We start from the raw sequence: 23,600 nt of genomic DNA on the forward strand, positions 1-23,600 counted from the left end.
CATTGCACAAGTTGTGAAGATGTCACATCAGATAATGGCAATGAAGCGGAGGAACCTGACATGCAGAAATAAAGAGGTTATGATGCCATTGTAAAAGACCTTGATCAGGCTTCATATGGATTATTGTGCACAGATCTGGTCACTGGGTTTTCATGGTGACGAGGATATGGTGGAAAGATCCAGAAGATTTACAAAGGTTGTCAGTGGTCTTTGGAATGTGGAGTACGAGGACAGATTGAGAGAATGCAAATTGCAAAGCCTCATGAATAGGAGAAAGAGAGGGGGGGGGTATGATTGAGACATATAAGCTAGTCAGGGGGTTATCAGGTTGACATGGAAGAGATTTTTCATAAAATGGGAGGGGGGGGAACAAGTGGCCATCACTGGAAACTGTATAAAGAGAGTGTGAGCAGAAGAGTGAGGAATAGGCTCTTTGCATGGAGGGTGGAATGCATTTCCTGAGCGTGTTGTGAATGTAGACACATTGAATCATTTTAAGGCATGGTTGGATGAGCATTGTGTGCAATAGCGTGTACCTCCCACGATGAGCCTGACTCCATGGAAATGGGATGTTGATGATAATAATAACGATAGTAAACCGCAATATATGAATTTTTTTTTTTTATTATTATCAATGGGGAAGGGATCAGTCACTGATAACTTTAAGAAGGATATTTATTTAAATTTTTTTGTGGGTTAATTTTGCTTAGCTGATGTGTGCATTTTTTATTCTAAATGAACCTCTGTTCAAGAAGACTATTTTCACAAAACAACCATGTTATAAACAAATCATATATGTCCAATTCTTCAAGAATTATTTCTAACCTGCCTGTCATTTCCATAAGTTCATTTGAACACTGTCTTCTTAACAATGACTTGAGTGTTTTGACTAATTTCTCTCTTATTCCATATAAACTTATTCAGTCGACTTCTCCACCATACCAGCTTTGCTAATTAAATTGTCTATTTTTTCTTTTTAAGTTATCATCTTAACTAAAAATTATGCCTAAATAGTTGAAATGTTTTAATTCTTCTATAGGTTCTCCATTTGGATGCAGTTGATGTTTTCAACATTCCTGTCCAAGTCTTTTTTAATTGGTGATTTTCATTTCAAATTTGTATAGGATTTATTTACGAGTATAACATCATCTGTATGAAGCAAAGAGCTGATTTAGAGATTAGAGATATCCAATTTTGATATTAAGTTTAATGGCATTTTCCTTCATAATGGGATCAATACAGATGGGGCATAACAGTGGAGTTAGTGTGTATCCAACCTTGTCTTACACTTGATTTTTACATCAAGCCATCTTCCTGTACCTCCTTCAATTCTTACTGCTGACTTACAACTCGAATATAAATGGCAAATTTCTACTGTATAATTGTATCCATATGATTTTCTCAGATATACAAAACTTAAATACAGATCCTTGTTATATTCCCATATCATAAAGTGAAAAGCTGATCCTGATACTCCTATTTTGCAAGGAATGAGCTCATGCTTCTCAACTTACACACCTTCATATATATGAGCATTTCTGCTTGCGTATCTGTCTTAGTTGCCTTTCTCCATTTCAGGTTTTTGGTAGCTTTTCTTTCTTATCTAATATATTCATCTCCATTTTTATGTCACCTTTATCATCTCTGAATCCTCTCATAGTACTCTTTCATTTATTTCTAAGCTTTTTCAGTAGCCATTAGAGCATTTTCCCATTTTCTCTCATGTTTATCATCTGTACTCTTACTAGTCGTCTCATGAATTTTGTTTATCTTTTATATTGTTTTACTTTCTTATATTTTTCTCTTTATAGCAAAAATAAAAAGGAGAAAATCCTAGTAGAACAGAATACAACCAACAACTATGCCTAATTTTTTATATAAAAAAAAAAAAATCCTGAGATTACCAATAATACATAATTCTTTATCAAACCTTATTGTTTTTCTAAAAATTGCCAAAGTGTGAAAATATGATCAACTGTTGATTTTTTCTTTTGAAGTGCTACACTGATAGTCTCCAATGATGTTTAGATTGAGTCTTTTCCACATCAATGAATATAATCTCTTCTAGCAAGTAACCAAGAAGGAGATAATCTATAGTGACGGACATGGAAAAAAATTAATGTACAATCCAAACGTCACTGGAGACTATCAGTATGGTGACAGAAAGTATTTACAAGGGTAGTCCGAAAAGTACTTGGCCTAACAATGAAACAATAAATTTATAATTTCAAAATTATTTTTATTTTTCAACATAATCTTAATTAAAACTAATACATTTATTCCAGCGATGCTCCAGCACCATTATCCCGTCCCTCTAGTGGTTCTCAGTAAGATCTGCAAAATACCCCTCTACAATCACCTCTTGATTCGAAGAAAAACGCTGACCAGTGAGGAAGAGTTTTAGTTTTGGGAAGAGATAGAAGTCACAGGGAGCCAAATCTAGGGAATAGGGTGGATGTTCCAACAATTTATAGTGCAGATCCCTTAATTTTTTCATTGTGGGCAGGTGCATTGTCCTGATGAAAGATGATTTTTTTTCTTCTGAAAACTGGGTCTTTTCTCACAAATTTTTTCATCTAGTCTGGTTAAAAGATCAGAATAATACTCCAATGTTATTGATTTACCCTTTTCAAGATAATTAATAAATAAAATGCCTTTAGCATCCCAAAACACTGATGCCATGACCTTTCCTGATGATGGAACCAACTTTGTCTTCTTTGGTGCTGAACAACCGGCTTCTATCCACTGTTTTGACTGCTGTTTGGATTCTGGTGTGTAATGGTGAATCCAAGTCTCATCCATAGTGATAAATCAATGCACAAAATCAGTTTTATTCTTGTTAAAATGCTCCAAGCATTGTTCAGAGATTTTCATGCTAGTGCATTTTTGATCTGCTGTGAACAAGCGCAGCACCCATCTTGAGCAAACTTTTTCATTTGCAATTCTTCATGCAAAATATATCCTACACATTCTTTTGAAATGCCTATAGTCTCAGCAATTTCATTCACTTTGACTCGCCGGTCATCCAATACCATATCATGTACGTGATCAATGATTTCTGGTGTTGTTACACTTTTTGGATTTTTCCATGTAAAGGAAAAATTGTTACACAATTTTTCCTTTATATGGATCATCTTCAAGGCTGGTACAGCCATGTTTAAACTTAGCGCCCATTTCTTAATTGTCAAAAATGAAGGAGAAGAGTGCCCATAAACCTTTATGAACTTCAAATGAATTTCTTTTTTTTTAACAAAGAATTTTATAACCACATGATACTCAATTTTATCCATTTCAAGGGATACAGACAACACTTTTGCTTCAGACACCTGTATAAAAAACACTACTTGATAGAATGACTTGCAATTTCACATGGATGCTTATGACAGATGTACCAACTTGGAAAAAAAAAAATCTTGCTGATAGTGTTGACATTTTTGGTCGAGGCCGAGAACATTTCAGACTACCCTTGTAAAAGGAAAAAAGTTAGCAATTGATCACATTTTCACACTTTTGATTTTATATGAGCTACTCAAAAATGGATGCATAATTCACGAAAACTGCTTCTGCTTTATTAAGGTTACTGGAAGATGGAAAAAAAAGTGACATTAACTTTGCAAGATTACAAATCACAGATATTTGCAAATTATTATTGTAAAAACAATAAGAATTTCATAAAGAATTGTATCTAATATTGTGGGTATTAACAAGAATATGATACTATATATCGAGTTAGCGATAAAACTCTTTAGAATATTCCCAAAGTATTAAAAATATGCTACAATTATGCAATCCTAACATCTTCTGTAAGGCATATTTTCTATGAGAATATTCTATTAAGGTTTGAAATAAAATTGGCAAGGAGATGCTTTCTCATCAGTCCTGTTCAACTAAAACTGAACACAGCTGATAAGAATGAAGATGTTATACAGACTATGTCTAATTAATTAAGGCTAGCAAACCTGTTGGTCTGGTTATAAAACAAAGGAAAAAAAAAACCACATCAAGGGCCATTATGATTGATAATTATGGTCACTGATAATATTTTCGAGCAAGTGGATATCTGTAAATACCTAGGAGTCAACAATGTCAAGACTTAAAATCCAGAATATTATTATTATTACACCCTCCATGGAGTCAACAGACTCATCATGGGAGGCTCATTCAACTGACAACATATTTATCATATAGAATCTTCCCCCCTGCATTAACAACATATTCTGGTAATGCATTCCATTCACTGACAATTCTCCACGTAAAAAATCTACTCCTCACACCCTTCTTCACCACACCTTTACATAACTTCCAGGAATGACCTCTGGTTCTTCCCCTCTCACTAACTTAAACATCTCTATCACATCACCTCTCTTCATCCTATCCACCAAACTCTGCAATCCACATCTCTTTAACCTTTCTCTATAGCCAGCATTCCAAACTCTTGATATTGTCTTAGTCACTCATCTCTGGACCCTCTCCAATGTCTTCATATCACACTGAAAACCAGGTGACCAGATCTGAGCATAATAGTCCAAGTGCAGTTTGACCAGTGCCTTATACAGTGGTACAACCACTTCCTTATTCTTACATGTTAGAGTACTTCTTATCATAGCAGTGCTACAATGTGCAACCTTTGCAACCCTAGCAATATGTCCTCTAAACTTCAGTCTACTAAAAACCATCACTCCCAAATCTCTAATCTCATCCACTTCCTGCAGTATGGCACCATCAGTATAGTACACAGCCTTATATTTCTGTACTCCAAAATGCAACACCTTGCACTTATTGATATTAAAACTACAACTCCACTCCTTTGTCCAAGTAAAAAGTCTATTTAAATCTTCCTGAAGGGATTCAGCATCAGCAAATAACTGAAGATCCCCAGTCAGTTCACATGATATATCGTTTACAAACAAGTTAAACAGTAGCTTTATTATTAAGAAAACCAAAGAAAACTCTCAGTTATTGATACTCAGTGTTAACCTAGAGCTGTACGACATGATCAACATAAAAGTGAGATAATAGAAAACTTATTATATATGAAAGAAAAGCATTAATCAAAATAATGGACCATGTGAATGAGGACATAATGAAGAACAACAAAACTTTCAAAGATCGAATGTGCTATAATTTCGAAGTAGTAAGAGAAATTAATGGTTTGGCTGTGTCTGAAGGTAAGATGACTCATTGATAAATCAAGTACTTAAAAATATAACTCATCAGAAAAATCTATAGAAAGATGGATATAATGTGATATGGTAAGGATTTAAAATTACTGAATGAACTCCTCACACCAGTTAGACAGACCTACTGATGGCAGCTTTAGACCTAAATGATCCATTAAACTACTGAAGAAGATATATAATGATTTAATGTGCTGTAAAAAGTGGGCAGCAAATTTGCACAATCATTAAAAAAAAAGACTGAATAATCAATAGAGTTAAGTTTCATTTAATAGTTTTATTTCATGAGCATTTCTTACAAAATAATCAGTTCATAACTATAGTTTTAAAAAACATTAATTTAATTTCGAATAATGGGTAATAAAATTATTAAGGATTGCACTCCACCCCAAATCATACTGATCAGCTCCTACAATTTTGGGTAGACAAAATATCCATAATTCTTAAATATTGTGAAATTAACTGAATTTTTACTGTGGTCTTTCAAGCAAATATGGTCAGGTGAAATAAGTTACTGAAGCCTATTATTACATGTGGAAATAAATTTTCATTTTCTCAAAAATTCAACAGTTTTATTTCATTTACCATATTTTCTCTATTATTTTGCGATTGATTCTATTCCAGCTACTCAAAAATGGATGAATAATTCATGAAAACTGCTTCTGCTTTATGACAGTTACTGGAAGATGGGAAAAAATGCGAAATTAACTTTGCAAGATTACAAAAATCTTTGCATATTATTATTGTACTGTCATAAGAAATCTAACAGATTTTTTTTATGGGATGGAAATTTGTTAATGAAATTTGGATTTGAGATCTTTACTGAACTTTATAAAGTAAACTTGATTTTGGTAATAATGTCTTGATTTTATAGTGAAGAATCCATGTTTAGTACAATGGCAGTTAAATGGATTCTAACTAGGCTATATTATTATTATTATTTGTGACACCTCCAAGGAGTTCAAAGACTCACAGCATCCAAAGGACACCTACTATACATCTCCACCACTACACCGAACCTCTACTTCCAATCATCTCCATCAACTGACCACCACCACCACAACCAACTAGTATTTTTTGTCTGTAAATTGCATGTGTTCTGAAAGGCCGATTTGTCTGTATGCGGGATGAAAAACCAGAATTTCTGGGAGAAAAAACTCTGCGACCTCTATATGAGATCGGCTAACTCGCCTTCAACTGAAAAAGTCCACATAACGATTTCTCCTGTCACGATGAGAATCGAACTTAGGCCTATTCCAATTGAATGCTGCAATGTACTTCCAATTGCGCTACGAAGGCATTAAATGTAGTGTATGTAACTGTGGATTTATTAATTTATGGCAGTGTTTCCCAAACTTTCATTACCCATTACAAAGGAGTTGGGGAGAGTTTAGAATAATATTTCATTCAAATAAGAATAATTGTAAGGTATTTATTTTTTAATATCTGCACTATAATAAATACAATCATGTGAAACTTCTTTTTATTATTACCAATCCAAGTTATACAGAAGATTTGGCAGAGAGATTTAAGGAAATTTAGCAGAGATTCTTGACCTCATGGTCCAAACTATTTGAATTTAACTTGTAATGCAAACAGTTCAGTTTGCATGATTAACCAGATGTGGCCTTAACAGAAGTCAATTGATACACGCCAAGAGATATATTTTAATTCATTTATATTTTTTTAGTTATTGAAAAATTAATTATAGAATAGACCTTTGCTTATCTAGGACAATATAGCAGCAGCAACAACAGCAAAAAAGCTTTGTATCCTCTGAAGATCTTTCATGTCTCCAATGTTTCAACTAGAACTCAATCTCCCATTTAAACTTTAATTACAGTTAATTGTCATGTTCTGTTTTTTTAGAAATGTGATGCTTTTATGGTCTTTCCTTTTTTTATATATTTTTATGGTGTTACACCTGACGAAGTCGGCTGATGAAACTAGTCATGTGATCTATTAAAGTTTTAATTTTAAAATCCTCGGTGTTCAGTCATTAAATATTTAACAATATATATATATATATATATATATATATTTATTGATTTTTTTTTTTCGATGTATCACAGAAGAAATAAGAAAATTCAATTGTAAATTCAAACAATAAACAATTGAAAACAACCATAGTCTCAAAGAATCCAAACAGCAATAAACAGATGGTTGCACTCAAACTACAAGATGGGACCATAACCAGAGATAGATATGCTATAGCAAAAAGAATTGAAGAATTTTACTCAGTATTATATCAGGATGATGAATTAAATGAAGAAGAAGACAACTACGACATAGCTGAACAGATTCTACAAGAAGTTATGTGGAACATCCAAAGCTTGCAAAATGGAAAAGCTGCAGGTGAGGATGGAGTTATAGCTAAACTTCTAAAAGCAGTTGGAGAAATTATCTACAAACTCTTAGCAAAACTATTTATTTTATGCCTGAAGAAAACTTATGTACCAAGAACATGGAAGAAGGCTACTCTAATTCTGATACATAAAAAAAGGTGAGGTAGAAGATTTGATGAACTACTGACCCATCAGTCTATTATCAGTGGTTTACAAAGTGTTCACAAAAGTCTTAGTTTATAGGCTTTGTACAACTCGAGATGTAGCACAACCAAAAGAACAAGCAGGCTTTTGAAGCTGCTTTAGTACAATGGACCATATTCAAGTTGTACAGCAAATTATTGAATGGTGTAATGAATATGGTTCCCATTATGTCTTGGTTTTATTGATTATGAGAAAGCCTTTCATTCAGAAAAACTTGTCAATATTTAAAGCATTACGAAGTCAACAAGTGGAGGAGCCATACGTCAGGACTATCAAATCAGCATACACCAATGCCACAGCAGCAATTCATTTCAATGAAAACATCCCTACTGTGAAAATACAGAGAGGTATTATCAGACAGAGTGACACAATATCTCCAAAATTATTCACAGCATGCCTAGAAGAAATATTCAAACTTCTTGATTGGGAAGGGAAAGGTCTGAAGATAAATGGAATATATTTAAGCCATTTACACTTTGCAGATGACATAGTTATCTTTACTTGAACTGTGCATGAATTACAGACTCGTATCCATGAACTCTAAATTGCTAGCAAAACAGCTGGCCTAAACCTAAAGAAGACCAAGTTATGTTCAATAGCTATGTCCAACTAGAAATAATAAAAATCAACAATGATGAAATTAAACAAGTAGCTCATTACATAAATTAAAGAAAGAATTAGGCAGCTGTTGTGATTAAAGGATAGGTTACTTATATTTATTATTTATGTATAATGATCATCTAATTCAGAATGTCAAATGTGTCTATATTGCTATGTTTGTGTATAAATATGTATGCAAAAAAAAAGCAAAGCAGGATGTGAAAGAATGGAATGGAAGAATAAAGTCTTAAGTGAATATACATAATCCAACCTATACATGGGTAGTAAATTTCATTTTACATGTACTGGTTTAGCCACAGTCTTCTGTTATTCTACCCTCAAAAGGCTGTTAGCCTGAAGTATGTTAATATTATTACAACAGGTTAGATAATCTGAAAATTTTGTTCTAGAGAACAAACATGAAACTTTTTTTCAAATCACTTCATGCCTCTAGTAAGCACAGTCGTGGCTTCACACCAGGCAATCCTTCTACCACTTAAAGATATTTACAAAACATCCAATGCCCACAGAGGGATTCAAATCCACAGTCTATTTTTTGGAGGGTAGATATGCTAATCACTAGCCAACCAGGCCAGAGATTACTCACTATATTGATCACCTGCTGTTCTTTTCCCACAGCACTGGAATGTGGTCTTGGAATGTAGTGGTTGGGGTTGGTTGTCACCCCCCCCCTGCACATATATAAATACTAAGCTAACCTCAAACAAACAATAGTTATGTGTACTTTCCAGGTATAAATATGGATTTTGGTAATCCATATATTCATGCTGTTGCCATCTTAAATGGACCATTTCCTGATTGAAGGCAATAATAATAACAAACTGAACACTTTTTTTTTTAGTGGTAAAATTATGCAACAAGTTTGATATGACAGAAAACTGTATTACAACAGATAAACTGAGTCTATAGTAGATAGATAACATATGTGAATCACTGTATTAATGAATGACAGCATCATGCAAGAATGCTACTGCACTGAGGATCATTTACATTCATGTGTAAATATCTGCTGAATCTCATACTTGTCTTTAAAGGAAGACCACTGTCACTATAAATTACATTTCATACCATTTATTATTACAATAGAATATTATAAATAAATAATATTATAGAATATAATAAACATTCTAAATTAAAGTCCTTCTCCCATTTCTTTCAATCAACTTTTAGAGATAAAAAAATTTATTTTTTTATCTCTAAAAAGTAGGAATTTTTCTATAAAAAATTCCATAAATTTTTTTTCTATAAAATATATTACAGTAGGAATTTTTCTATAAAAAATATTTTCTTAAAAAAAGCATAGTGCTATGGGAGTTTGGTTAGGACTATGGTTTTTTTTTAAAGAAAATATTCATGTAAGTGAGTGTGCTATGAATTTAAGAGTTGGCCTTAATTAGCTACCAGTCCATTTTTTAAAATTTTTGTGTTTAATTTTTTAAATGTACACCATGGCCATAATATGCTGTTGATTTCTTCAAAATCTGAAAATTCATGCACATGAGAATATAGATATCATTGATTTATATAGAACAACATGATTTATGCAGTCTCAAAATGATTGGCTATCACTTGGTAATTCAAGTATAACAACAAACACAAAAATGAAAACTTTCATCTATTATATACAACTGTTTATGAAAATACCGTAAACTTTTTTTAGATATTTAAATATATCTGAATTATCTAATCTTTCATCCAACAATGGTATTAATGTGCAACTTTATATGAGTGGAACTGACATTAAAAAAGAAATATATATATATATATATATATATATATATATGGTGAGACAACACAGTATGACCAAAGAGCCTAGAAAATTAAATGCATCACCCTCTTTCACTGCAAAACAACACAGTATGACAGAGCTTAGAAAAGTAAATGAATCACCTTCTTTCATTATGTATGATTTTCTAATTTTGTAATACTTTTCTGCCCTCCATCTTTTTTAATAATACCTGATTTCTGGTAAAGCCTCAACTTTTAATTGAAGCATTTTAAGCAATTAGTTTAGAACAACTGTATTAAACATAATTACTGAAAATAAAGGATTTTATGTATACCTCTGCCAGAAGGACCATGTTCTGTCTTCATAATCATGCAAATGGAATTTGTTTTAAGCCTTTCTTACAAAGGATTCTAAGTTGGAAGTGGGTAAAATTTTAATGCATGTTATTTATAAGAGAATGAATTAGAATAGAATTCTGGTACAGCGGAAGAAGCAAATTTTTGATTTCTGTTTTATTTTCATAAATATGTCTAATAGTTATATTTAGGTGGTTCCTATTTCTAAAGAACATGTCCTCCAAAATGATGTAGCTTTTTGCCAGAAAGTTAAGGATATAACAAGGAATAACATTTTGTGTGAAAATGGCATCAGATAACACTGAAGAAATATGTTGATGCAGTACATAATAATATTCATTAAGTTTTAATACTGCACAGATACATTTATAAATAGCTGGAAAAATATATTAATTAGTTTTAACATCTACTACAAGTTATCTAGCATATTTCATACAAGTATAACAATAAAAATGTATAAGGTTCAGAGATAAATATCACCATGATATGTAGATGGCAGTACATATAATGTCCATATCTGAGGAAGAGATCTGTATTAATGTTCAACTTGTTCCAAGTGTTGAGAACTCAGATGTAACTAAAAATAAATTAGAGAATATTCACTGTAAATATTTAATATTTAAGTTAAAACAATCTGTTTTCTGCATTGTTTGCATAAAACTATATTAGTAAGCAAACAGAAACAACTTATTCAAGATTGTATGAACATTTTCAAGTAAAAGTTCAGCTGAATAAATAAAATTTAAAAAAAAAGTAATTTACTTTATAACTATACTGAAAGTTATATTTCTTTGAAGGCTGTTCTAAAGATAAGGTAAATAATGTCATAACAGTTGCTGCAAGCAACAAAAAGACCACATCCATCTACATTAGACGACAGCATCTGCAGTGTTTATCTGCTCATCACCACACCAAGCTGTACAATGCTAGAACTAACGTGCGCTTCATTTAGTTTCTTATATAATATATCTGATTTGTACTATTACTCACTGCACGGATCCATAATTCTTGCAAATACTTTGTATTTTAATTATATATCTTCACACCTTACCCATAACATGTTAGGCACAATGGACAAGTAACTTGGCTTAATACAAACTTCATTAATATCATGACAGGGCAGTCAATCTTAATCCATCTTTTATAATCCAAATCTACTTTTTAGTATCTATTGATGATGGAATGAGTTATTATTCCATCATCATCATCATCAAATTCCTGCCATGTACCCTCAAGGGGTGTACAGGATATGATAGTACTATATGAAAAATTTACATCATTACTAACTTCCTATCTACAATTTTCCTCCAAATCAGTCTGTTACTTGTCAAGACTCCAACATTATCAGATCTTATATTTCTATCGTCTAAGGCACTTTGTACCGTATCAATCCACCTATATCTTGGTCTTCCTCTGGGTCGTTTTCCTGCCAACCTGGCAGAGAACACTTGTTTTGCTAATCTTTCCTCTCCCATTCTATTTAAGTGACCATACCATCTGAGATTAGCTCTGCTAACGCATTCCTGGATGCTGACAATGTCAAGTTCTTTCCTAATATCCTCATTTTTAATATGATATTGCCATTGATGCCATCTGTTCACGCCTCTAATCTTTCTCAGGACTCTCATATCTGCGGTCTCTAGTCTTTGGTCAAGTGTTTTACTTCTGACCCAGCTCTCATATCCATAAGTTAAAATTGGTTTGAACACAGTCTTGTATACAGCTAATTTAGTGTTCCGACTAATTTCTTTCTTATTCCATATGAATTTATTCAGTTGACTTCCCACGATACCAGCTTTGCTGATTCTGTTGTCTATTTCTATATTTAGTTTACCACCTTCAGTAAAAATTGTGCCTAAGTAGCTGAAATGTTTTACTTGTTCCACAGGTTCTCCATTCACAACATAGTTGACATTTTCAATGATTCTGCCTATTTTCATTGTCTTTGTCTTTTTATTGCTGACCTTCATACCATATCTATTACAACAGCTATTCAATTTAGTCAGAGAATCTTGCAGACTTGTAGCGGATTTATTTAGAAGTATAACATCATCCGCATAAAGCAAAGAGCTGACATTAACATCTCCAATTTTGATATCAGGTTTAATACCACATTCCTTCATAATGTGATCCATATAGATAATGAATAACAGAGGGGATAATGTACATCCTTGTCTCACACCAGATTTAACATTAAACCATCTTCCTGTACTTCCTTCAATTCTAACTGCTGACTCACAACTCAAATAAAGACTAAGTATTGCTTGATATAATGCCCCATTGACACCATATAACTGCAGCGTATTGAATAGATTCTCTCTTGGCACCTTGTCATATGCCTTTTCCAAATCGACAAAACTTAAATACAGATCTTTGTTATATTCCCATGCTTTCTCGACTATTTGTCGTAAAGTGAAGATCTGATCCTGACAGCCTCTATTTGGCCTGAGTCCAGCTTGTTCTTCACCAAGCTTTTCTTCCACAATTCTTCTCAACCGTTTCTCAAGTATACTTGCATAGATCTTGCCAGGAACACTCAGTAGGGAAATACCTCTGTAATTCTCACATTCAGTTTTATTTCCCTTTTTATATATGGGTACTATGAGAGCTCTACTCCAATCATCGGGAATTCGTCCCTCTGTCCAGGCTTTCTGAACTATGCAGTGCAACCACTGTAAGACTCTTATACCACCATACTTCAGCATTTCTGGTCGAATATCATCTACTCCTGCTGCCTTTCCACATTTCAAGCCTTTGATGGCTTTTTCTACTTCAAGTATAGATATGTATTCCTGACTGCATGCCTGGTCAGTGTTTTTTTTTCACTGTGCTGTCATCACTGCTTGTTTCATTTAGCAGTTTTTCAAAGTAATTACTCCATACTTCAAGGATATCTTTTTCTCCTGTTTTCATTTCACCTTTATCATCTCTAATTCCTTTCACAGCACTCTTTCCTCCATTCCTAAGCTTCTTCAACAACCTCCAGAATATTTTGCCACCTTCTTGATATTTATTTTCTATATTCTTGCCAAAGTCCTCCCATGACTTTTGTTTAGCTAGTTTTACACACTGTTTAGCTTTCTTACATTTGTCTCTGTATTCTGTAAGAGTAAAAGCAAAATATTTATAATAATTATTATAAATATTTTAGAATAATAACTCAGTTAATTGATAATAAAATAATTTAACTTTTAAGTGAAAATGTTTCAGTTAATACAGATAATATGTGTGTAGGGAATTAGTAGAAAATTATTATCCTCATCACACTAAGAATACAATATACCAATGAGACTTTCACTTCAGACTATGAGGTATATAAAGAAACTATGCTCCAATTGGTTGTAAATGAATGAAATAATATTTTCAGTATTACTTTATTGTCACAAGTGTACAGATACTGTCAGCTACTTCTCCACATATTTGCTTGCTACACTAAGAAACTGTCATGTCAAGCACAAGTTTTGTATCCTTTTTGTTGAAGTAGTCTGTTGATATTTTTTCGACCCAATCCTTCATTTGCTTCATGCCATGATTACTGTTGAATTAGCAAGTTGCTAAAAATCTGTTTAAATGGAGAAAAAGAAGTCACTAGGTGCACGATCAGGATGGAGGACTTTCTAGTTGAATTCTTTGAATAGATAGATAGTATGTTTGAGCAGCAGCATGGAGTTGTTGTCATTGTGAATCAAAACAACTTGAGAATTGATGCCTTATCTTTTGTTGGAAAGATTACAGCAATTTTTTTCAGTCTTACAGCAAACACATCTGTGTTGTTCCTTGAAGCATAAAGTCAATGAGCAAAACATAGTATGTGCGATCTTCCTGGAGAAAAGCATCTGCTGAAATCTCTTTGCCTTTGAAGATCCATTATGTCCATTGCATTAATTGCTACTTACATCCTTACTATCATCCAGGTTTTGCCTCCTGTCACAACATAGTTCAAAAATTCATCACTTTCATAATGATACCGTTCAAAAAAAAAGTACAGTGCTTCCACCAAGCATTTTGTTTTGTTAATCATCAGTGAGCATTTCTGGTATCCATCTTGCACCCATGGGAAATATGTACTCCTAAAATAGTGAATGTTGAGTTTGTTTTCGAATCTTCTCATTCACCTGGTCAAGCAGATCAGCAGTGATTAACAATGAGTGGCAAAATCTTTAAAGGTACCTGTGGCATGACTATAAACAACAAATTACACAATAACCACAGCAATTAACTTTAATGAAAGTACAGATATTTTGTACTGAAAATAACAGTATATCACTGGTGCATAGAAATGCTGATTTGCTTGTTTCTATGCACTATGTTTCTATTTATTGTTATTTTCAGTACGAAATATCTGTACTTTCATTTCATTAAAGTTAATTACTGTGGTTATCATGTAATTTGTTGTTTATGAGTGGCCAGTTTGGTCTTCATCATGTACATTCATTCTTCCTTCAACAACACATCCCCTCATTCGTGGCATTTTCTCTATACATTTTACTAACTTGATAAATTTCAGTTGGCCAAATGGAGAGATACAGTCAGTGATAAAATTTCTGTATGCCAAAAATATTATCATTGATTGCATCTCAAAATTGGCAGATTTTTAATTTTCTTACTAATTTAATGACATGATAGTAAACTTATAAACACAGATCGAGACTTGAAAATATGTTTGTTGTATACTTTGTGACTCCTGCAGCATCACTGTGCAAGTGCATCCCCACTCCTGGCACTTGAGACAGAGGACAGGAGAAATTTTAAGGGTGGATTTTTAAGGGTTTCTTAAATTTTAAGAAATTTTAAAGCCACCCTTAAAATTTCTCCTCTGTCTCTTCTCAGTGTAGCTATCTCATGTTATTTTATTTCACTAACTACTTTTTGCTTTTTCTGTTTATATAATTCATTTGTTATACACCCAGGTGAAAATATTTTTAATATAGTATGCATATACTTTGTATGAAAACTATTCAATTTGTTTTCTGGTTCCATATCTCTGATCTATATATCAATACCATTACACTGCTACGGAAGATCCTTATTTTTGATCTTTACTATTTAGATGACTTCTATATATTATTCAATCTCCTGAAAGCAGTATCTGTTTTGTAAATCTTTGATTAACATTTTTCATGATCCAATCAATAACTAAAAGGGTGGCCTGGAAAGTTCTTGGTCTAATAATGAAAAAATGGGAATTAATATTTTAATTTATAATTTCAAAATTATTTTTATTTTTCAACATAATCTCCCTTAAGACTAATACATTTATTCCAGCGATGCATTTATTTATACATTTATTCCAGCACCGTTATCCCATCCCTGTAGTTGTTCTCAGTAAGATCTGCAAAATACCCCTCTACAGCTGCAATCACCTCTTGATTCGAAGAAAAACGCTGACCAGCAAGGAAGAGTTTTAGTTTTGGGAAGAGATAGAAGTCACAGGGAGCCAAATCTGGGGAATAGGGTGTATGTTCCAACAATTCATAGTGCAGATCCCTTAATTTTCCCATTGCAAAAACACCTTTGTGGGCAGGTGCATTGTCCTGATGAAAGATGATTTTTTTTCTGCAAACCGGGTCTTTTCTCACAAATTTTTTCATCTTGTCTGGATGAAAGATCAGAATAATATTTCCATGTTATTGATTTACCCTTTTCAAGATAATTAATAAATAAAATGCCTTTAGCATCCCAAAGCACTGATGGTATGACCTTTCCTGCAGATGGAACTGACTTTGTTTTCTTTGGCGCTGAACAACCGGCTTCTATTCACTGTTTTGACTGCTGTTTGGATTCTGGTGTGTAATGGTGAATCCAAGTTCTCATCCATAGTGATAAATCAATGCACAAAATCAGTTTTATTTTTGTTAAAACGCTCCAAGCATTGTTCAGAGATTTTCATGCAAGTGCATTTTTGATCTGCTGGGAGCAAGCGTGGCACCCATCTTGCACAAAGCTTTTTCATTTGCCATTCTTCATGCAAAATATATCCTACATGTTCTTTTTGAAATGTCTATAATCTCAGCAATTTCACATACTTTGACTCGCCAGTCACCCAATACCATATCGTGTACTCGATCATTGATCAACTGAACAATATGGTATTCTTGAAGATGATTCTTCATGTGAATCATCTTCAAGGTTAGTACAGCCACATTTAAACTTGGCAGCCCATTTCTTAATTGTTCAAAAGGAGAAGGAGAAGAGTGCCCATAAACTTTTATGAACTTTGAATGAATTTCTTTTGGCATTAAATCTTCTTTTACAAAGAATTTTATAACTGCACAATACTCAATTTTATCCATTTCAAGAGATAAAGACAACACTTTTGTTTCAGACAGCTGTATAAAACAAACTGTTTGATAGAATGACTTGCAATTTCACAAGGATGCTTATGACAGACGTACCAACTTAGAAGAAAAAATACAAAATCTTGTGGATAGTGTTGCCATCTATGGTTGAAAATGAGAACTTTCCAGACCACCCCTCATATGTTAAAAAGTATTAAACCTTTCAGAAGATGTGACAGACATTTTTTTTTTTGAAGAGAACAGCTAATAAGAACATTGTCAGGAAGAAAATAAAAAGCAGCAGCACAACCCCAAATTAATGCTGTTTTCTCAAAGCAAGTATCACATAGTATGTATGTACTACTCAAGTCTCAGTTACAGCTAGGTGAGCAAGAGAACATGCTATTACAGTTCAAAGGAAACAATGAGCAGTTATGTTAATCAGATACAGAGGTTACATATAAATTTCATCCCACAACAGGCAAACCAGCCAGGAGAATATACATACACAATTGAAAGACACAGCAGACAATGCAAATAGGATTAACAATCTTATCATAAACAGTAATCAGATTTCTAAGATTCTTAACCATGACAGTCCAGTGAGTCTGACATGAAAGGAGGATGGGATTGGGTGGAAAGAAAAATAAAACCACTACGGTACTAATGTACTATAGATTTACAACTTTCATTTCATGGGTAGCATCACATAAACATTGTGTGTGTGTGTGTGTGTGTGTGTGTGTGTGTGTGTGTGTGTGTGTGTGTGTGTGTGTGTGTGTGTGTGTGTGTGTGTGTGTGTGTGTGTGTGTGTGTGTGTATTCAGATCTGTAGACTCAAATAGACAAACAAAAACAATGAAAGAATTTGAAAACAAGAACCAAACCTTGGAGATGCAATGGCAAATCCTAAAGAAAACATTGATTGATTCAGCCAGAGAGAAATGTGGTGAGGCTGTCTATGAGGATAGAAAAATCACTCCATGGTGGACTCAGGAAGTTAAAGTGACAGTGAACGAAAAGAAGAAAGCATACTAAAAGTTCTTGACAAGTCAGCTTGTGCTCTTAGAGAATACAGAGAAAAATGTAAGAAAAGAAAAGCATTGTGTAAAACTAACTAAGCAAAAGTGATGGGAAGACTTTGGTAAGAACATAGAAAATAAATATCAGGAAGGTAGCAAAATATTCTGGAGGCTAATGAAAAAAAAAAAAAAAAGCTTAGAAATGGAGAAAAAGCACAGTAAAATGATCAGAGATGATAAGGTGATATGAAAAATGAAGATAAAGATATTCTAGATCTCTGGAGTAATTACTTGAAAGACTGCTATATGAAACAAGCAGTGTCAGCATGATGGTAAAAACCTCCCAACAGGAATCCAGTCAGAAATACATAAACATATTTTAAGTAGAAAAAGTCACAAAAAAACCAGAAATGTAGAAAGGCAGCTGGAGTAGATGAAATTTGGTTAAAAATGCTCAAATATAGAGATATAAAAGTTTTATGGTTGCTGTATTGCATAATTCAGAAGGCCTGAATTAAGATTGGAGCAGAGCTTTTATAGTATCCATCTATAAAAAGGGAAATAAAACTGAATGTGAGAATCTCATGATGAGTCTCTGGCTCTATGGAAGTCAGATGTTAATAATAATAATTACAGAATATTTTCCTATTGAGTGTTCCTGGTAAGATTTATGCAGTATTTATTTAAGTATACTTGGAAAATGGCTAAGAAAAATTGTGGAAGGCAAGCTTGGTGAAGAATAAGTTGGATTCAGGCCAAATAGAAGTTGTCAGGATCAGATTTTCACTTTAAGACAAATAGTTCAGAAATCTTGGGAATATAACAAGGATTTGTATTTAAATTTTTTTGATATGGAAAAGGCTTATGACAAGGTACCAAGAGGAAAGCTCTTCGAAATGCTACAGTTATGTGGTGTAAATGAGACATTATATCAAACAATACATAGTGTCTATTTAAGATGTAAGTTAGCAGTTAGAATTGAAGAAGATACAGGAATTTGGTTTGAAGTAAAATCACGTGTGTGAAGGGTGCACAATTATCTCCACTGCTATTCATTATTTATATGGTTCACATTAAAAGAAACGGATATCAAATCTGATACCCATTAAGATTAACATCACTAAGATTAACATCACCAATACCAAAATTGGTGATGTTAATCTTAGCTGTTTACTTTATGCTGATGATGTTATATTTCTAAATAAATCCAGTACAAATGTGCAAGATTTCCTGACTATATTAAATAACCGTTGTAATAAATTTGGTATGAAAACCAACAATAAAAAGGCAAAGACAATAAAAATAGACAGAAACATTGAAATCATCAACAGTATTCTGAATGGTGAACCTATAAAACAAGTAAAATATTTCAGCTATTTAGGTGCACATTTTAGTGAAGATGGCAAATTAAATTTGAATATAGACAGCAGAATTAGCAAAGCTGGTATGGTGGGAAGTTAAATGAATAAATTTATATGAAATAAGAGAGAAATTAGTCAAAACACTAAACTAGCTCTATATACAAGGTAGCGTTCAAACCAATTTTAACTTTTGGATCTGAGAGCTGGGTTAGAAGTAAAACTCTTGATCAAAGACTGGAGACCACAGATATGAGAGTCCTGAGAAACATTAGGGAACTGAATAAATGGCATCAATGGCAGTATCATATTAAAAATGAGGATATTAGGAAAAAGACCAAGATGTAGATGGATTGATACAGTAAAAAGTACCTTAAAAGACAGAAATATTAAAGTGATAATATTAAAGTCTTGACAGATAGCAGATTAATTTTGGGGAAAGTTATTGATTGAAAGTTAGTAATGGTGTAACTTTTTCATGTAGTAATATCATAATTATCCTGTACACCCACTCTGTTGTTGTTGATGATGATCAGGAATTTGATGATGTTGATGATATATATATATATATATATAATTGCAATTACTTCCCAGAACTTTGATACAGGCATAGAAATAGAGTGATTAAGATCCAGTCAGTGTTGTAAAGTGTTGTTCCAGAAAGTCTGTCTACAGCAAACTTTCAATCTACCTGAGTGGAGTATCCAAGTTTCATCCTAGCAAACTCTGCTATGATCAAACTGGTAAATCTACCTTCCTTGAATGCTAGTATCAACTGCATGCAAGGGAAGTAGATTTATCAGATTCCAAATATTTTATGTAACATTTGTGTTCCTAGACTTGAATCTTGGCACAATAGCCTGTTTCTCAAAAATAACATACGTAATACTGGGTAAGGATAGGGGAAATAATTCATCTAGGTGAAAGGTAGAAAAAAAGACCAGTCCCTGAAATGGTTTGAAGGAAGTGCATAGATTAAATTTGTAAACATCTTTTGCTGTTCCTTCAAATGTCACTTTAAGGTTTAATCTACAAACTACCTGCAAGCCATTTTGGAAATTATCTATTTATCTACCTACCTTCCATCAAGAATAAGTTACTTTCCCTATCTTTGACTAGTGTACACTGAGCACCTTTTTCTTGTCAACTATGTTATTTTAGACCGACAGACTGTTCTACTGAGATCAGAATCCAGGAACACTAAGTTTCACATCAAATACTTGGAATCTGATAAATCTGGCTCACTTCACCATACTACTAATACCAACCACAATGTTTATTAAAATTAAACTTGGATACTTTATTCAAATATTGAAATGACATTGTCTCTTACTGGAAATGTGAAACTTTATACACGGTCTGAATCACACACTGACCCCATATCCAAGTTTTGGGAAGTAATTACAAATGAAATGTTTAAGCTTTTCTTTTCTTTCTTTTTTTCTCCAATATATATATAATCTTTATTGATTAACATAACTGCTCATTGTTCCTTTTGAACTCTAAATAGTATGTCTTCTTGCTCACATATATGTGACAAAGTAGCAAAAGTCCCTTTTGTTCTCTCCCTAACAATATCCTTGGTAATAAGGATAAAATATTGGAAGCAATAAATATTTTTTTAACATATGTTAAACTATTATTCACTTCATAAATCTGTTAAAAAGCAACCCAGACACACCAATAACCCTTTATTGTTACAATCTGATGTGGTTTATTGTGCAATAACACAGCTTTTACTTTCTTTATACATCATCATCATCATCATCAAATTCCTGACATGTACCCTCAAGGGGTGTACAGGATATGATAGTACCACATGAAAAATTTACGTCATTACTAACTTCCTATCTACAATTTTCCTCCAAATCAGTCTATTACTTGTCAAGACTCCAACATTATCAGATCTTATATTGCTATCGTCTAAGACACATTGTACCGTATCAATCCACCTATATCTTGGTCTTCCTCTGGGTCGTTTTCCTACCAACCTGGCAGAGAACACTTGTTTTGCTAATCTTTCCTTGCCCATTCTGTTTAAGTGACCATACCACCTGAGATCAGCTCTGCTAATGCATTCCTGGATGCCAACAATGTCAAGTTCTTTCCTAATATCCTCGTTTTTAATCTGATATTGCCATTGATGCCATCTGTTCACGCCTCTAATCTTTCTGAGGACTGTCATATCTGCAGTCTCTAGTCTTTGGTCAAGTGTTTTACTTCTGACCCAGCTCTCAGATCCATAAGTTAAAACTGGTTTGAACACTGTCTTGTATACAGCTAATTTAGTGTTCAGACTAATTTCTCTCTTATTCCATATGAATTTATTCAATTGATTTCCTACCATACCAGCTTTGTTGATTCTGTTGTCTATTTCCATATTTAATTTACCATCTTCACTAAAAATCGTGCCTAAGTAGATGAAATGTTTTACTTGTTCCACAGGTTCCCCGTTCACAACACAGTTGACATTTTCAATGATTCTACCTATTTTCATTGTCTTTGTCTTTTTAATGCTGACTTTCATACCATATCTATTACAACAGTTATTCAATTTAGTCAGGGAAAATTGCAAACTTATAGCGGATTTATTCAGAAGTATAACATCATCTGCATAAAGCAAAGAGCTGACATTAACATCTCCAATTCTGATATCATGTTTAATACCACTTTGCTTCATAATGTGATCCACATAGATAATGAATAACAGAGGGGACATCCTTGTCTCACACCAGATTTAACATTAAACCATCTTCCTGTACATCCTTCAATTCTAACTGCTGACTTACAACTCAAATACAGACTAAGTATTGCTTGATATAATGCCCCATTGACACCATATAACTATAGCATATTGAATAGCTCCTCTCTTGGCACCTTGTCATATGCCTGTTCCAGATCGACAAAACTTAAATACAAATCTGTTATATTCCCATGCTTTCTCGACTATTTGTCGTAAAGTGAAGATCTGATCCTGACAGCCTCTATTTGGCCTGAATCCAGCTTGTTCTTCACCAAGCTTTTCTTCCACAATTCTTCTCAACCATTTCTCAAGTATACTTGCATAGATCTTGCCAGGAACACTTAGTAGGGAAATACCTCTGCAATTCTCACATTCAGTTTTATTTCCCTTTTTTATATATGGGCACTATTAGAGCTCTATTCCAATCATCGGGAATTCGTCCCTCTGTCCAGGCTTTCTGAACTATGCAGTGCAGCCACTGTAAGACTTTTATACCACCATACTTCAGCATTTCTGGCCAAATATCATCTACTCCTGCTGCCTTTCCACATTTCAAGTATGGATATGTATTCCTAACTGTATGCCTGTTGAGTGTTTTTTACCACTGTGCTATCACTGCTTGTTTCATTTAGCAATTTTTCTAAGTAATTACTCCATACTTCAAGGATATCTTTATCGCGTGTTTTCATGTCACCTTTATCATCTCTAACTCCTTTTACAGCACTCTTTCCTCCATTTCTAAGCTTCTTCAACAACCTTCAGAATATCTTACCACCTTCTTGATATTTATTTTCTATGGTCTTGCTAAAGTCCTCCCATGACTTTTGTTTAGCTAGTTTTACACAGTGTTTAGCATTCTTGCATTTGTCTCTGTATTCTCTAAGAGCACAAGCTGACTTATTTGCCAGGAATTTTTGATATGCTTTCTTCTTTTCCTTCACTGCCTGTTTAACTTCCTGTGTCCACCATGGAGTTCTAATTTTTCTATCCTTGCAGACAACTTCACCACATGCCTCTCTAGCTGAATCAATCAGGGCTTTCTTCAAGGCTTGCCACTGAATCTCCAAGGTTTGATTACTGTTCTCAAATTCTTTCATTTTTTCTTCAATAATCTTTGTGTATTTTCGTCTACAGTTCACATCTGAGAGCTGCTCAACTTTTATTCGCTTTTTATTATTCTTTTCAATATGAAATTCAATTTTATCCTGCTCAAGACTAAATAGTGATCACTTCCAATTTCAAATCCTCTGTACACTCTGGTGTCCTGCACCAGAGAGAAAACATCGCTTATAACAAAAACATAGTCAATGAGACTTTTCTTATTTCTAGCCTCTTCTCTCCATGTGAATTTGTGCACATTTTTATGTTGGAACATGGTGTTAGTAATAACCAGTCTATGTTCTGAGCAGAAATCCAACAGATATTTGCCATTATTATTAGCTTTGCTCTTTTCTTCAAATTTTCCCGAAATATTTTTGTATGTCTCACAATCATTTCCTACTCTGCTATTTAGATCCCCAACAAGGACCAACTTTTCATTTTTCATTGTGTCAGTTGCTTTTTCTAAAGCCTCAAAAAATTCCTCCACTTCTACCTTAGTAGAACCTTCTGTGGGAGCATAGGCACAAATAAGTCTCATTGTCCAGTTCCCCATTTTCATATTTGCCCACATCACTCTACTTGAGACTGCCTGCCATTCAAAAAGATTAGCCTCGTATTTTGTGTTGAATACTATGGCTACTCCTTCTTTCCTTGATTGTCATTGTCT

General features: G+C 33.4%; 1 protein-coding gene across 2 annotated transcripts in view; it reads right to left on the reverse strand.

Moving 5' to 3' along the window:
• Positions 1-5,434: 5,434 nt before the first annotated feature.
• The window catches only part of ave (sterile alpha motif domain-containing protein aveugle), an 84,072-nt gene continuing 65,906 nt past the window's right edge, over positions 5,435-23,600 (reverse strand). For both annotated transcript variants that reach the window (XM_090401133.1, XM_090401132.1), the window contains exon 6: positions 5,435-11,009. In XM_090401133.1, the coding sequence (XP_090257259.1) occupies positions 10,975-11,009 (35 nt within the window). In that variant the 3' untranslated portion in view covers positions 5,435-10,974. The remainder of the gene's footprint in view (positions 11,010-23,600) is intronic.

This window comes from Typopeltis vanoorti, chromosome 12 (assembly GCF_054136105.1).
Source record: "Typopeltis vanoorti isolate ZY-2024b chromosome 12, IOZ_Tvanoo_1.0, whole genome shotgun sequence".
NCBI classification, from domain to species: Eukaryota; Metazoa; Arthropoda; class Arachnida; order Uropygi; family Thelyphonidae; genus Typopeltis; species Typopeltis vanoorti.